General features: G+C 43.4%; 1 protein-coding gene across 1 annotated transcript; it reads left to right on the forward strand.

Moving 5' to 3' along the window:
- Positions 1 to 879: 879 nt before the first annotated feature.
- On the forward strand, positions 880 to 11848 carry BOD1 (biorientation of chromosomes in cell division 1). Its single transcript, XM_037802038.1, has 4 exons — positions 880 to 1349; positions 4122 to 4246; positions 7844 to 8040; positions 11046 to 11848. The coding sequence occupies exons 1-3, from the start codon at positions 1116 to 1118 to the stop codon at positions 8037 to 8039; spliced, it is 555 nt and encodes a 184-aa protein (XP_037657966.1). The 5' UTR covers positions 880 to 1115; the 3' UTR covers position 8040; positions 11046 to 11848.
- The last annotated feature ends 4794 nt before the right edge of the window (positions 11849 to 16642 follow it).

A 16642-nucleotide genomic window follows, 5' to 3' on the forward strand; every position in this document is an offset into this window, starting at 1 on the left:
GAGCTGTGGCTATAAAAAAATCAGGATATAAAGCCTTACATATTGTATATCAGCCAGCTCTCAGGGTGTCGTGTACCTTAGGTGAAACATGAAAGATATGAATTGAGGAAACCTGGGTTCAAATCTCACTCTTCTACCCCTGGCTGTGTGATCCGGTAACAAACTCGCTTTTACCTCCATTTCTGCATCTTTAAAATAGGCATAATAACAGTACCCACTTCTTAGCATCATACCTGGTATATTCCAATTACTCAATATTGGTTTATTATTATTATAATTATTATTATTGACATTATTATTATTATCTGGGAGAAAATCCACCCACATGTATGAGAAAGACTTAAGGGAAATTTTTATTTTCTTCCTCATACTTTTCTGTTATTTTCCAATTTTCCAAAATGAGTATGAATTGCTATTAAAATCAGAAGGGGAAAAAAAAAGCAAACTAATTTTATAACAGAAATTTGACCAGTACTCTGAGTCCCCGGATCATATCGTTCAAGGATGAGGCGGGAGTGAATGCTAAAAACACAAATTCCTAGGCCCCGACCCAGAAATAATGAATCACAATTTCGAAGGGATAAACCTGGTAATCCATACTTTGAGTAAACTCCGTGGGTAATTCTTATAATCAGGCAACCACGAGATACACTGGATTAGTGGGAGAGCCGCAGTGATTTAGCGAGGAGGGCCACTCTGGTTGCAGCAATCACGAGGGCCTGAGCCTACAACTCCCAGACTGCGCCGCAAATTCGCGACGCCCGCGTCCGGAGCCTGCCGGGAGTCGTAGTTTCCATAGTTCAACCCCGCTGTCTATAAGAAAGCCGGAGTTGGCTGCCAAAAACCTCCGGTCCCAGAATGCAAAGGCCGACGGTGACGCAATCTGGAGCGCGCTAGGTATTGAGCGGGGTATTTCCACGCCCGTTGGGCTACCGCCACGATCTGCCGTGCCACCTTTCCCGCCGTTTCTGTGGTTTCCCTCGCCTTGTTGTGACCCACCTGCCTTTCTGGCTACCCCGCCTCCGCCGCAGCCACTTCTGCCCGACCGAGACCCTCCGGCCATAAGAAGAAGCAGCCTTACTCGGTGGTCTCCTTTGGGGGCCGGGGGCGTAACCATGGCAGACGGCGGCGGCGGGGGAACGGGCGCGGTGGGCGGTGGCGGAGCAGGACAGGCCTCCGCGGGTGCGGCGACCGGCGCGACGGGGGCCGGCGGGAGCGGCGGCCCCATCAACCCCGCCTCGCTGCCCCCCGGCGACCCGCAGCTCATTGCCCTCATCGTGGAGCAGCTCAAGAGTCGGGGCCTGTTTGACAGCTTCCGCCGGGACTGCCTCGCCGACGTGGATACCAAGGTAGCCCCTGGGCGGAGGGAAGCCGGGCCCGGCGTGAGGCTGCCCAGGTTACCGCTTTGCTCTTCCAAAGCCGAGAGGAAAACAAAAAGATACCTTTAAAACCCCAGCAGGGCGGTATTAGGCCACTTGGGGCAGTACAGGGGAGCCAAGAAAGGACTGGCTAAGCAAACTGCAGCAGAAGGGTAGGGGTACGTTTGGAATCAGGGAATCTTCACTAGGGCACTCTCTCATCTCTGTTCGTCTTATATCAGTTTTCCTCTGCAGGGCAGAGTCATCCATTTGGTTACTAATCTCTCTTGGTTACATACTACAGCTTCTCTCTAGAAAGAGACTCTCCAGCTCCAGTTCTAAAAATCCTAGGAATGTTTGCACTGTCTCTGCTTGGGTTAGGTGCAACCCCTGTGGTCAGAAGATCAGGGTCATAAGGACATGGCAGCCATTACCTGTGCCCTCATGAAGAAGAGAAGACAGTTACCAGGAAAAAGAAGTTGCTGGACAGACAGTACAGACATACCTCAGAGATACTGCAGGTTTGGTCCCAGACCACCACAATAAAGCAAGTCACAAGAATTTTTTGGGTTCCCAGTGCATATAAAAGTTATGCTTACACTGTGCTATATATAGTATATTAAGTATACAATAGCATTATGTCTAAAAACAATGTACAGACCTTAATTAAAATGTAACATAGAGATACAAAATGCGCTGTTGGAAAAACAGCGGCAGTAGACTTGCTTAATGCCGGGCTGCCATAACTCTTCAGTTTATTAAAAAACAAGAATGCAGTATCTGCAAAGTGCAATAAAATGAGGTATGCCTGTTCACGGATATCTATGAATTTTACTCCTCACCCTACTCCCAGCCTTCCACTTTCCAGGTTTAGTGGAGATTCTTTAGGTTTGTTTGTGAGTTGGTTCTTTTGGCCTTTTGAAATGTTCTACTCATGAAATTGAGGCCCACTGATCCCTTCGATTTCATTTGCCTGACTGTTAGCAAACCTTTCCCACAGTAATACTGCATAACAAACCAGACCTGGCTTATAACAATAAGCATTTGTTCTCATGCTCACAGGCTGCAGGTTAACTAAAGTTCAGCTGATCTAGGTAGGCTTCAGCTGGGCAGCTGGCTGCCTTGGCTTGGGGGTGTTCAGTTTGCTAATGCTGCCATTATGCAAAATACCAGAAATGAATTGGCTTTTATAAAGGGGGTTTACTTGGTTACAAATTTACAGTCTGAAGGCCATGAAATTTGTCCAGATTAAGGCATCAATATGAGTATACCTTCACTGAAGGAAGGCCAGTGGCATCTGGAAAACCTCTGTTAGCTGGAAAGGCACATGGCTGGCATCTCCTGATCCCGGGTTGTGTTCCAGCTCCTCTCTCAGCTCCTGTTCATTTGTCTATATGTTGCTTTGGGGTGTTTTGTCCTCTCTTAGCCGTTCTCCAAAATGTCACTCTCAGCTGCTCTGAGGTCCTTCTGTTTGTGAGCTCTTTTATAAGGCTCCAGTGATTCAATCAATACCCACTGTGAATGAGTGGGGTGGAAATAATTCAATCAAACGATTCACCCACAGTTGATTGAGTCACATCTCTATGGAAATAATCAAAGGATTCCAACCTAATCAACACTAATACATCTGCCCCAACAAGCTTGCATTTTGGGGGACATAACACATCCAAACTGGCACAGGGGAGTTTAGGTCAGCTGCACCTGTGTGCATTCTAGGTCCCAGGCTGAAGTGGTGGTGGCTTCCCGGGTCATGCCCTCACAGAGGATTGCCAGAACCAAGCCAGACAGCACAACCTCATTTTAGGCCTTTGTCACATTCCATTGGCCACAGCCGATCCGACTGCCAAGTGCAGTTTCACGGCTGAGGTTGAGAGGGGCAAGTATACGCTGCCCATGGTGAGAGGGAGAGAAGAGTGAAATGCTGAACAGCAAGCCACACCCTTATGCCTGGTTTGGAGAAGAGCCACCAATAGCGCCAGAAGGTCTTGGAGGCTCAGAACATGCCTTCCTGTGTTCACCCAGTTATTTTCTAATTCTCTTCTTCTGATACTAGTTGGGTCCAGAACATGTGAGACCAGTAAGAGAACACTCGGACTCAGGTCTTGTTTCCCCATAGCCTTTCACCGTGCACAGGTTGTGACTTAAGTCGATTTTCCTGAGCTGTGCTGAGGTTTGGATGGCCCTTCGTTTTATGCAGAAGGCTTTCCTAAGATGTTTGTTGCTCATAACCCCCACTGTGAAGTAAGCAGGGCAGTAATATTTCAGTTTTACAGTGGAAATAACTGAGATTCGGAGGTTGGGTAACTTGGAAATCAGGCAGCTAGTAAGTGATGGAAGCAGGACTAGAACCAAGTTCCTTTGATTTGGTAAACAGCCTAGGTCTAAACTTGGCTTTGCCACATCTTAGTCATGTAGATGAGTTATTTACTCTCTCTTAAGCCTAAATTTCTTATCTCTAAACTGGGGGGGGGGAGTGAGGGGTGGGGGGAGAAGAGGCCCTCCCTCATAGAGGTGTTTGAAAAGTAAGTGGGATACTTTAAGTAGAGCATTTGGCACTGTGCCCACCACAAAGCAGGCACTTGTGGCAGCTGGGAGCATTCTCACTCCAGCATGCTCATGGGGCTCAGCAGAGTCACTTGGAAGCACACATTTCTATAAAAAGCAGCGTTCTACATGACTGATTTCCGACACTGTGCTACATTTCACTTCTGACTTTGCCCCTTCCCTCCCCTCCCCCCCCCTTTTTTTTTTTTACTGTTTTAGCCAGCTTACCAAAACCTGAGGCAGAAGGTGGATAATTTTGTGTCAACACATCTGGACAAACAGGAATGGAATCCTATGATGAACAAAAACCAATTGCGAAATGGGCTGAGGCAGAGTGTGGTTCAGTAAGTAAGCAGAATATACAGTGGGAAAGCAGTAATCACAAGGCTGATCTGAGTCACTATATTATCAGCGTTGAAGGTACATTATATCAAGAGATCACACAGGAGTTGCAGACTGCTGTTCCTGTATTAGAATTGAGGGTAAAGTTAGCAAAGCACTCAACTGAAGTTCTTGCTTGTTTATCCAGCCTGCCAAGGCCTTGGCATGCACTGCTCTGCTCAGGTATCTAAAGATATTCCAAGTTGCACCACCGGTTCCCTGCTCTATGAAGTTTTCAGTCTGGTCAGAACATATATATGAGTGTTATACTGAAATTTCAGTGCTTGGATCTGGGGCAAGAGAGGCCCCTGTCTTCTCAGAAGCAAATGTGAGTTACTTAAATTCTTGAAGTCTATCATGGTAGTGTAATGGCAGTTTTCAGGAAAGCATCTTGTCTCATTCAGTTATCATCCTTCACAGTGACAAACTGAACCTAGTTCAGCTCATCTGAGTGATTTTTCTCTGCCAAATGTATCCCTGGGCACAAAAGTGGAGAGAGGTCAGGAGATCTTGTGTCCTAACGGAATATAAGCTGCTTTTGATCTGATTCTGTCATCCCCCACCCCCACCCCCATCCCACCTCTTAATATTAGCACTATGTTTAGGCTGTCTTGATATCCTAAACTCTGCTGGAATGTGTAAAAGCTTATCAAGCCTGCCTCTTTAAAAATAGAAAAATCAGGGAAATGATGTTGAATGAAAAAAAGCCAATAGTAAAAGGATACATGATGCATAATGTCATTTATCTAACATTAATGAAATAGCATTTTTAGAGACAGACCAGATTGCAAGGGGTTAGGGGTGGGGAGGGGTGGGCATGACTGAAAGGGTGGCACGAGCTAGTCTAGTGGTGGTGGCATAATTAAGTATCTTGTAGTGGAGGTTACTTAGAGTTCTTCATTTGTTACAATTGCAGAGAAATGTCCACAGACACTTGCGTGTTTGTATAACTGGTGAAATCTGAACATGATCTGTGCATTGTACCAGTGTCATTTTTCCTGGTTTTGATATTATGCCATAGTTAATGCAAGTTGCTAACATTTGGGGCATCTGGGTGAAGGGTGCATGGACCTCCCCGTACATTTCTTTGCAGCTTCCTGTGAATCTGTGATTATTTCAAAATAAGTTTTTAAAAATCAGAAAGGAATTTTACTAACAAGCCAGGGTGTTCATTGTGGCTTATGGTTGCTGACATCTGAATCTTTTTAAACAAAGAAAGCTAAAATTTGTAAGAGATGTCTGAGAGTTAGGGAAGAAGCATGATATCAGAAGATGCCAGGTGCCTTGTCATTTGCAGGACCCTTTACCTTCTTGTTCCGCTAGGGAGCAGACCAGTGGTGCAGGGTTCTTTTGGAAAGAAAGGGACACTGGTTGTCACTTAGGGAGCAACTATTACATGTCCAGCGCTGGTCCTTGTATGTGTTACTGCTAATCCTCACACCAAACGCATTTTATAATGGAGGGTAACAGATAAAACAAGCTTGTGTTTACTCTGCCTTCTAAAGGATTAACCACTATATCAAAAGGAAAATCAAAACACTGAATATTTTGAAATATTTGGAAAGGTGCTGATACTGCTATGATTCCTGTCAACACTATGGTTAATTTCCATAATGAGATTGATGGCCTCAGTTCTGGGGTTGTGTCTGTGGCACTACTTTCTGTGCATCTTTAATATGATAGACTTAACATTCAGAAAAGTTCATAAAACAGAAGTGCAGAGTAACAAATAATTAGTAAACAGTCCCTGTAATCACCCAGGTTGAGAAATAGAACATTCCGTCCTTCCCTCCTCTCCAGTGCAGACCTTCCTCCTCTCAGAGGTTTCACATACTCTCCTGACTTTGATGGAGTCACTTCCTTGCTTACCTTCCTAGTTTTACTACCTGGTAAATTTTTTTTCCTGCTCTTTTATTTGATCCGGAATGCATTTAAATAACCCAAAAGCATGAGTTTGGATTTATTGTTGGGATATTTCTCTCTGATTCTTGCTAATACTCTGAGTTTGAGGTAAGTTCTAATGAAGTTTTGAAAGGAAGGTTTGCTTCTTGACCCCTAAGTGCTCTCACCAGATGAGATGCTGCAGGCGCTTAACACGTGGGCTCGCCAGCCCAGCCCTTCTGGCCCAGATGCTGTAGTCCAGTTCCATAGTGGGCAAGGCTGAACTTAAATCAAGCTATACTCTTATACGAAGTCACAATTAAGTCTTTTAACTACATGATACTTGTTTACTTCATGTAGGCTCCTGATAAGAATTCATGTTTCCCCAAAACACTTTTCTTTTAAAATCTCCAAGAAAGTGAGCTACACTCTCTTCATACTTGGTTCTCCCTGATCGGACTTTTATTTCTGATGAAGAGCCCTGTGAACCTGACTCAGGATATGGTACAGTATCTCAGGCTTCCTAAATGACCTAAGGCCCTGCTGACCTCACTTTGCTTCCCGTTCCTCATCTCTAAGGGCAGGTCACATCTAATGCATGTTCTGCCTGAAGTCAGGCCCCTAAATGCTCTAATGGCTGTGTGTTTACATCTAGGCTTCCTGTTATAAGCTATTAGTCACCGTCAAACCCAGGAGGCACTTTACCCACTAAGCAGCCTTCCCAGTTCAGGGCCTGTTTCTCATCTTACTTGTCACTTGTCACCAGTTCCCCGCAGGACCTATTTTTACCCAAGGAATGGCTTGGATGGCCTGAGTCTAAAATAAGTAAAGCCTGTCCATATGCTTGTGATGATATTTGAATATTTAAATTCTTTAAGAACACGTTAGCAGTTTAGGCCTGGGGGGGTCATTTTCCACATTCTTCATATGGGTTTTGTTTCCTGTCACCACAGTCTTCCTGACTACCCTGCCCAAGTGTTTGAATACTGACATTGATAAGTTTTGACTAATTTTTGCTGTATTTCAAATTGTGTGGAGGAGTGAGAGAGCTTATTTTAGCTCCTTTAGGAGCTTAGCACCAATCTGGTTCTTGTGTGTGTACTTGCTTCCAAGTTGTCTGTCCTGTGTTGCAGGTAACTTCACACAGCTGCAGGCCATGTGGACTCACTGGTAACATTGTAAGCACTCCCATCTGAGACTGATTTGTGTTGTACAGGGCTTGAGTTCTAGTAGCCAGGTTGCTGTTTGGGGCTACTTCTGCTTGGGCTGTTGAGAGAATAAATGTTGACAGAAACAGAGTCACATCTCAGGCCCACTGGCTTTGATGGGACAGTGAAGATTTTCAGCTCTACATGTGTCATCAAGTTCTTTCCTGCCATGTTGTCACTTGTTCTTTGGGGCCAGCCGCTTTATTTTGTTTGGTTCCTTCATACAAAGTTGAGGTGGCAGTGGACCAGATTGTGAATTAGGAAATGAGTTTTGAACTGCCCCTGGAAAGTAAAAAAAAAAAAAATGCCTTGAACTGTGTGTGGTAATGAAATGTGCTTTGAAAGAGCTGCCTAAAAGGGCTATAGTTTTGACCAGGTAGACATTTATTGGGCTCTCACATGATACTGGTTGGTGCTAAAAATGAGTCTCAAAGGAACTAAGTAACTGAATGATCTGTTTGTCTCCACAAGGTCAGGGATGTTGGAAGCTGGAGTCGACAGAATTATTTCTCAGGTGGTGGATCCAAAACTAAACCACATCTTTAGGCCACAGATTGAACGAGCGATTCATGAGTTCCTGGCCGCCCAGAAGAAAGAAGCTGTGCCGGCCCCCCCTCCAGAGCCTGAAAGCCAGGACCCTCCTGCTCCTGCCCAGGATGCGTCCTAAGGTTCAGTATCTGATCTTTTATCCCGGAGCCCTCACCCCTGGCTTAGAGGTATATACTGAGGATAGGAAAATGGGAAGCCATTATTAGGGACCATACTTATTTGTTCAAGAAAGTATTTACTGCAGATGACCTTCCCCTACTGTTGTAAGAATCACTTTTTGCTGAGAACTAATTAGAAGCATTTTCCTGTGTCAGTGAATGTGTGATTTTCTGTGCCACCAAAGCTGAACATTTTTTTTTTCCTTTTTTTTTTATTAAATTCAGTTTTATTGAAATACATTCACACACCATACAATCATCCATGATATACAATCCATTGTCCACAGTATGATAACATAGTTATGCGTTCATCACCACAGTCTATCTCTGAACATTTTCCTTACATCAGAAAGAACCAGAACAAGATAAAAAATGAAAGTGAAAAAAAACTCCCAAATCATCCCCCCATCCCACCCCATTTGTCCTTTAGTTTTTATCCCCATTCCTCCACTCATCCATACACTAGATAAAGGGGGTGTGATCCACACAGTCTTCACAATCACACTGTCACCCCTTGTAATCCACATTTATTATATAATTGTCTTCAGGAGTCCAGACTGCTGGGTTGGAGTTTGGTAGTTTCAGGTATTTACTTCTAGCTATTCCAATACATTAAAGCCTAAGAGGTGTTATCTATATAGTGCATAAGAATGTCCACCAGAGTGACCTCTCAACTCCATTTGGAATCTCTCAGCCACTGAAACTATTTCATCTCATTTTGCATCCCCCTTTTGGTCAAGAAGATACTCTCAGTCCCACGATGCCGGGTCCACATTCATCCCCGGGAGTCATACTCTGCTTTGCCAGGGAGATTTACAACCCTGGGAGTCGGGTCCCACGCAGGGGGGAGGGCAGCGAGTTCACCTGTCGAGATGGCTCAGTTAGAGAGAGAGAGGGCCACATCTGAGCAACAAAGAGGTACTCAGGGGGAGACTCTTAGGCACCATTACATACAACTTTAGACTTTCCTTTGTGGTAATGAGCTTCATAAGGGCAAGTCCCATGCTTGAGGGCTCAGCACATCAAACTGCCAGTCCCAATGTTTGTGACAACATATGCTAGGGGATCAGCATCTTAAAGTTTAGAGATAGGCCTTACAATTCAGGGATAGAGTTAACTGCTGTAAGAGCTTACAATCTTGGGACTATTACAATTATTGTGTCCACGTTAGGCTATGTTCTAAGATTCAATTCTGAGTTTACACATTGTAGTTAGTCCATATTACTGAGGCATCATCCCTCTCACCATGTTTTCTCCAACACTTTTACTCCTATATATATATTTTCCTACAATTTTATAAAGTTATATTCACATACCATACATTTATCCCCAATGTACAATCAGTTGTTCATGGTATCATCATAAAGTTGTACATTTATCACCACAATCAGCATTTGAACATACTGATTACTACAAGAAAAATTGTTTTTGTTTTTAGCAATAAGAAAAAATGATAAAAAGAAAAATAACATGTCATACAAGACAATATACTACTAAGGACAGCAAATAACACCACTACCAAGAATCCCATATTACTCCCCTATATCCCCTTCTCATATACATTTAGCATTGGCGTATTGCCTTTGTTACATTTAATGGAGGTATATTACAATGTTACTGTTGACCATAGACTCCAGTTTGCTTTGATTATGTTTTTTCCTGAATACCATCCCTTTTTCAAATTTCTACATGGTTGACATTCATTTGCTTTCCCACATGCAAAAACATTTTTATATTTGTATATTTAGTAACAGTCATTGGCCACTCCAGTTTTTGCCAGGTTATACAGTCCCAGTCTTTATCATCTATCTTTACCTCTGGTGTCATACATTCTCCTATCCCACCTCTTTCAGCTTTACTCGCAGACATCTATGTTCAGTGTACTTACAATACTGTGCTACCATCACACAGTATTACGCTATCTATTTCTGGATCTATGCAATCAATCCTAAACATTCTGTAGTCCTTCAGCATCAAATGGCTGATCTCTGCCCTCTTTCTATCTCCTGGTCACCTGTGTTGTCAGCTTTTAACTCCCAAAGTTTGTTCATTAATGTCTGTTCATATTAGTGAGACCATACAGAATCTGTCCTTTTGTTTCTGGCTAACTTCACTCAACATAATGTCCTCAAGGTTCATCCACATTATTACATGATCCATGTCCCAAAGCTGAACATTTAAGCTATGAATAGATGCTTCATTGGAAACCAACTGGGAGGGTTGCTGTGCACAACAGAAATTCAAATGAAAATCTTGGTTTTTTTGAAATTGCATAAATGAGTCTCTCTCCTGGACATAAGCTAAGTTGGGTTTGTGATTTTAATATAAAATCGGACAGTGTGTTCGAAAGGGACATCCTCACTGAGATTCAAAATCTGCTTTAAGCCATGCTTGGAGCTTCTTGTATTTAGTAGGAGTTTCAGTTTACCAGTATCAATTATCTTGACATTCTTCTGAGTACTCCTTTTTTTTTTTTTTTAAATTAGAATTGAAATTAAATGTAATTTTTTTAAAATAAGCTGTATATGCCCAAAAGGATGCTTTTTGCAGGGTTTATGAGCAGTTAAGAAATATGAGCAGTAAGCAGCAAGCAGTTGACTCTTACTTGGCCATCGTTGGAAACCGCTGGGGTGTACCTCATCCCCTCATTCTACCCTTGGTATTCTCTTAAGATTCCTTGAGATGTTTCTTAATCTTAATGTATCAAATAAATGAAGTGAGTTGGCCAGAGGCATTTAGAACATCCCCAAGTGAATAGTGCAAGAGCATTGGACTTGGCTGGGGATCTCATTTAAGAAAGACATTGCCTTTTTGTGTCTGTGTTAGACGTTGAGTCCATCATGGAATATGAACCATTCCTTTCAGTCTTTTAGTTCAATTATAAATTCCTTTAGGAATGTCAAATTAAATGAATATAGTCTGTTACTCCAAAGAAGCATTTTGATATAATAGTCTTCTCTTTTTAGAATCTCCCGGACAGCTGTTGAAAGCTCCATTTAATTAATGGTGAAGAATGGATTCAATTCCATAAGAGTACCACTGCAGAGGAAGGTAGCCAAAGTCTGCACTGACTTCAAGATTTCAGCCTTGACTGTGGGGCAGTGGCCGGATTGACCAGGGAGCAGGTTTGGCAGCAGGAGAGCGGACCACGTGAACCCCCTGCATTGTGCTGCCATCTGGCCAGCCTATTACAGGAGATGACACCCAGTAGACACTACAGAGAGGTTAAAAAAAAAACACTACAGCAATCTGAGGTTTTCTGGAAACAAACCTTTATACCTGAACTTGGAGACTGCATATGGATTTTAGGATCTGTGCTCTGTGATAAACAATTATGTCAAGGAACATAAGCAGTCTGGACTGAAAGATGCAATTTCAAAGAATGACCATAAAGCTTAGCTGGGAGTATGTATTTGACAGAGTTTATTTGATATTGCCTCTCAAAGTTGCAAATTAGAATGTACAAACCATTAGCCTCAAATAGCTTTAAAATTGTTGTGACCTTGTACATGAATCTTTTGGCCAGTTTCCTTTCCCCTGTAAGAGGTGAGAAAACATGGGACCCTAGAATGAGTGAGGAAACTCAGACTAAGTATGAAGAAAAACATTTGCAGGCTCTTTGTCCAGGGCTGCTGCTTTTCCTACAAGGGCTAATGGGTGTTGGGTGTGTTTATTTTATTCTTATTTTTGTGTGTGTGTGTGTTTTTGTTTTGTTTTGTTTTTTAGAAAAGTTAATTATCAATAAATGGCTTAATTTTTTTTAATAAAACCATTCAATACTCTTACCCTACAGCTTTAACTGAATCTTGGGCCACAGGCATGTGAAGGGTAACCTTTTTCCTCTGCCTCCATGCCCAGTCCTGTGCACAACACATGATTGAAGGGCACAATTTAGAACTACTCACCCAGAAAACTACTAAATATAGCTGGAAGTGGGCAGGCAGTTCTACTACCCTGGACCCCAACTGGAACCAGTCTATAGTTGAGGATCAGTGTTTCTCAGACTCAAATGTGCACAGAAGTATCAACCAAGGGAGCATGGAAAAGTGCAGAGTCTATTCAGAAGTCTGGTGTGGGACCTGAGATTCCGTGTTTCTAGTAAGTTCCCAGGGGTTGCTGAGGCTGTCAGTCCTGAGAACACAGTTTGCATAGCAAGCCTTGGGTGATATCAAAGATTACTTCAAACTAAGGGAAGAGCCTTTAGTCTTTGGTTGAGACTACTACTGGATATTGCTACTCTAAAAAATTTTAAATTGGTTACCTGTTAAAATGAATGATCTACTCCCACTTTTACCCTAAACCAACCCTAAATATCCCTAAATCAGGGCTGCATTGCCATATTCAGCCAGATATTTTGGTTGCATGTACCCTCATTTTGAAGTAAGGACCCAAGTTTAAGGCAACTGTATCTGAAATGTATTTTGTCTCCTACTTCCTGAATGGTGACATTCCCTTTCCGGCTAAAACAGGTTGCTGTCCTTTTCAGTAACAGGGGACTCAACAACCAAGTTCAGTTTGCGGAGAAGAGGACTCTCTAGCCCTGTCTACTCGGCTGATACAGAAACATGGAGCCACCAATCTTCCCAGTCCTGTTCTTCGCAAAGAAGCTTCTCAGACTGTCAAGTCTCTCTTTAAATAGTCTGCTAGATGAGCCTCCAGTGGAAAACTCCTTCCCCATGAGGCATCTACTCCAGGGGGAGAACCACTTTCTGTTGACCCTCCCGACATCCTGCCCATCCAACAGTGACTGCAACTCAGTGACAGAAGAGGGGAAAATAGAGCAGCACAGAGAAAGTGGCACAAAGTTAGTCATGTTGAATGATAATGACAGCTTAATTAGAATTAATGGATCCATCTGTGTCTCTTCTAACAGCTCCCAAAGGGCAAGACTTTCATGTCATTTTTCTTTACCCCCATAGTCCCTTGCAAGGATTGTGTACTTGGACATTTTGACTTAGAAATGTCTAAGTATAATTTAAACCCAAGCTTTCAAATGCTATAAGTAGTCTTCTGAAGATGAGTTTGCTAAGGCCACTCAGAATATCATTCAGAAGTCTGCAGGAGGCTTTCATTGGCTGGTAAAGATGGAATGATGTCTCAGAACTAAGCAAAAATCAGGACCTGGAATGCGCCTGAGGCTGACACTGAGTTTTGGGTTTGGGAATTGTGTCTGGATCAATGTAGCAGGAGGGTCAGGCCCTGCCTTCCTTGGCTGCCCTAGAGATGCCAAGGCCAGGAGTGGGAGGCAGACAGGAAAGCTGGTACAGCCAAGCTTTCGTTGGCAGTGAACGCTGCTCCCACCCATCCCCTTAGCCATGGAGGAGCCAGGAAGTCACTTTCTACAATCTTGTCACTGGATGGGCCCAGCTCCATGGCCACATGGCAGTAATCACCTGTCCTGTTAAACTGGTTCCATCATCTCAGAACCAACCAGTCTTCCTGATTCCAGTCTCGGCATACTGCCATTTGGCTGTCCCTTCTGAGACCTTGCTTTCATCAAGTATCTAACTCAAAAACCTTTTAAAGGACCAAGTCAATGAACTAGGAGCCTACTAGGTGGCAGACGTTTTCTTCTGCATAATTTCATTTAATTCTCATGATCCTTAGATGATTTATTCTCCATTTTATGGATGTGGAAACCAAGGCTCAGAGAGTTAAAGCCAGTTAAACAGTAAGTGGGGGAGCAAGGATTTAAACCCAAGCCTCCCTGAATTCAAAGCCCCTAATTACCTCCCTCCGTTTAATACTCTGCCTTGCTAATACTAAACAAAATAAGTTCAAACTTGTCAGTGATCCACCCTTCATTCTAAATCTGGACCAAAATCAAGTCAACTTTACCTCCTACTCTATCTTAGCACATGCCCTTAATTCTAGCCAGCCATTGTTCCCCTCACTCAAAAGTATCACAGAGCAGGGTTTATACACTGGACAGGCTGCTCTGGTCTGTCCTGTAGCTATGTTCAATTAGCCATTCATGGAGTTGTCATGGTTATTATCGTTTGGATTTCAATATTTAGAAATTGGGAAATTTCCTTCAGATCCTGATTTCTAGCTCCTGATGAAACATTCCACAGTCCAGCAATACTTGCCCTGTATGCCTGCTTGACAACAGGTCTTGGAGCTAAGTAGCAACTCACCACTTCAGATGACACGTGAGACAGGAAAATACCACTGGCTGGCTTCACTCGTTTCCATCACCCTACTGGCCCCTGTGGGCATTTGAATTGTGTTTACTTGCTCTGGAGTGCCATTGTCTTGTGGTTACTTAGCATGATTCAAAACCACCTCTTCAGCTGGAGGGCCAAATCTTCTAGGCTTTGATTTCCACAGGCAGAAGGGCTAGGCTTTCAACTACATGAGTTGGTTTCTAGAATCTTCAAGATTGGAATAGAGTCTGGAGTTCCCTGTGTAACATCCCCTTCTGCGTGTCCAGATGAACCCATCCCAGGATGAGTGAAGTGACAGGTCATAGATATGCAAAGGTGGGTATGACTAGGACGGAGACCGATAAAAACAACAGTCTTCTCAGAAGCTTCTCAACTCACTCTGAGTGGGAGAAATCTCCCAGGGCCAAAACCAGAAGAGAGCTTCTCTATGTAGCCTAATCAATGTATGCAGCTTAAATTTTTTTTTAAATAATACCAACAGATTGGGAGTGAGAGAAGGAAAACAAAGGCCAAAGAGGCTTAATGTGGCAAAAGATTCCCTCACTCTTGGGGGACAGCGTTCAGGTCACTAGAGGCAATCCCACAGGGGAGTGTGAGGAGTTAGTCAGACTCAGCATGGCCTGGATGACAGCTTTTCAACCATGAAGTCATCCTCACAACAACCCTACAAATTCATCCAGTGTGCTGGTTAAAGGCTTGGGGCTTGAATCTGTGCCATTGTACCCTGGGGCTGCGTTAGGATAGATTAGGTTTTTGCTGCAGTAATGAAAGAAACACCAATATCTCAGCAACTCAATACAACCAAAGTTGTTCACTTATATGGAATGGCTGTGATCCAGGCAACTCTCCTAGGCAATTGTTTGTTCTTCATGCAGTAACTTAGCTTCCTGGCTGCTTCAGCCTCTGCGCCCCATCATCTTAACCCAAGACCCTTCCACAAGAACCACAGCAGGGGGAGAGAACATTGTGGGGTCTCTCACGGGGAATCAAATGATTTGGCTTGCAAGCAATACCAGGGCACTTTCACTCAGTGCAGTGCCCAGACCTAGGCACGTGACCTCACCTTACAGCAAGGGGACAGGGAGGTGGAATCTGCTCATGTGCCCAGAAGGAGAGGAGAATCGAATATGGGTAAATGCTGGAAGTCTACCTCAGTGTGCCCTCTGGCCACCACATACAGGGTATATCCTTCCCACAAAGCTGCTAGTCCTGGTTCATGGAAGATGATCCCTGTGATGGTTAGGTTCATGTGTCAACTTGGCCAGGTGATGGTACCCAGCTGTCTGGTCAAGCAAGCACTGGCCTAACTGTTGCTGCGAGGACATTTGTGGCTGGTTAATAAACCAACAGGCTGGTTTATTAAATCATCAGTCAATTGGCTGCAGCTGTGACTGATGACGCCAATGAAGGGCGTGTCTTCCACAATGAGAGAATGCAGTAGGCTGGATTTAATCCAATCAGTTGAAGACTTTTAAGTGAGACAGATAGAGAACCGTCACTCCTTCAGCTGACCAGCAAAGCGTTTCCTGAGGAGTTCATTAAAGTTGCCAGTTCATTTCCTGAGCTGTTCATCAAACACATTCATTGAAGTTGCCAGTTGGCTGCCTGAGGAGTTCATCGAACATCTTCATTGGAGTTGCAAGTTTGCTGCCTGCCCTACAGAATTTGGACTCATGCATACCCACAGTTGCATGAGACACTTTTATAAATCTTATATTTATAGATATCTCTCATTGATTCTGTTTCCCTAGAGAACCCTAACTACCATCTAGACACTACATCCAACTCCTGCTTCAGGATGTCTCTACAGTGGGGTTAGGCAGCTCCTCTGTTAGACCTAAGAACTAAAAAGACAAGTTTTATAATATCCCACCTAATATGCAACAGAGGAATAATTGGAAAAGGGAAGAATGGAAAACACATCATAGTCCTTGGCCCACAGCAAATCCAAAACCCCATTGGGCAGCTGTTGGAGGCCATTTAACCTAGACATCCTGGTTTAGGCCAGGATGCCATTCTTGCTTCTAGGGGAGCCTTCTTCATTTTTCTCTGTGGCTCTGGCTCCACAGTCTGAGAGATTCTTCCATTTCCATTGTCCTTTTCCATCATCTGCTTTGGCCACACCCAAACAAGATTTAGGAGAATACTTCTGAGAGGCTGCACAGCTTTCTCAGTCCACATTCTGCCCAAGGGTCATTTTAAGTTTTGAACAGAGAGATTTGGAGTCTATGTTCATTGTTTTTTTTTGTTTGTTTGTTTGTTTGTTTTTTATTAAATTCAGTTTTATTGAAATACATTCACACACCATACAATCATCCATGGTATACAATCCACTGTCCACAGTGTGATAACATAGTTATGCGTTCATCACCACAATCTATCTCTGAACATTTTCC

This window comes from Choloepus didactylus, chromosome 13 (assembly GCF_015220235.1).
Source record: "Choloepus didactylus isolate mChoDid1 chromosome 13, mChoDid1.pri, whole genome shotgun sequence".
NCBI classification, from domain to species: domain Eukaryota; kingdom Metazoa; phylum Chordata; class Mammalia; order Pilosa; family Megalonychidae; genus Choloepus; species Choloepus didactylus.

Bases quoted from the DNA above. Each gene is read 5' to 3' on its own strand.
- BOD1 (XM_037802038.1), top strand. From the start codon at position 1,116: ATGGCAGACGGCGGCGGCGGGGGAACGGGCGCGGTGGGCGGTGGCGGA. The intron at 1,350-4,121 runs GTAGCCCCTGGG...TTACTGTTTTAG, and splicing joins TCGCCGACGTGGATACCAAG to CCAGCTTACCAAAACCTGAG. The intron at 4,247-7,843 runs GTAAGTAAGCAG...TGTCTCCACAAG, and splicing joins CTGAGGCAGAGTGTGGTTCA to GTCAGGGATGTTGGAAGCTG.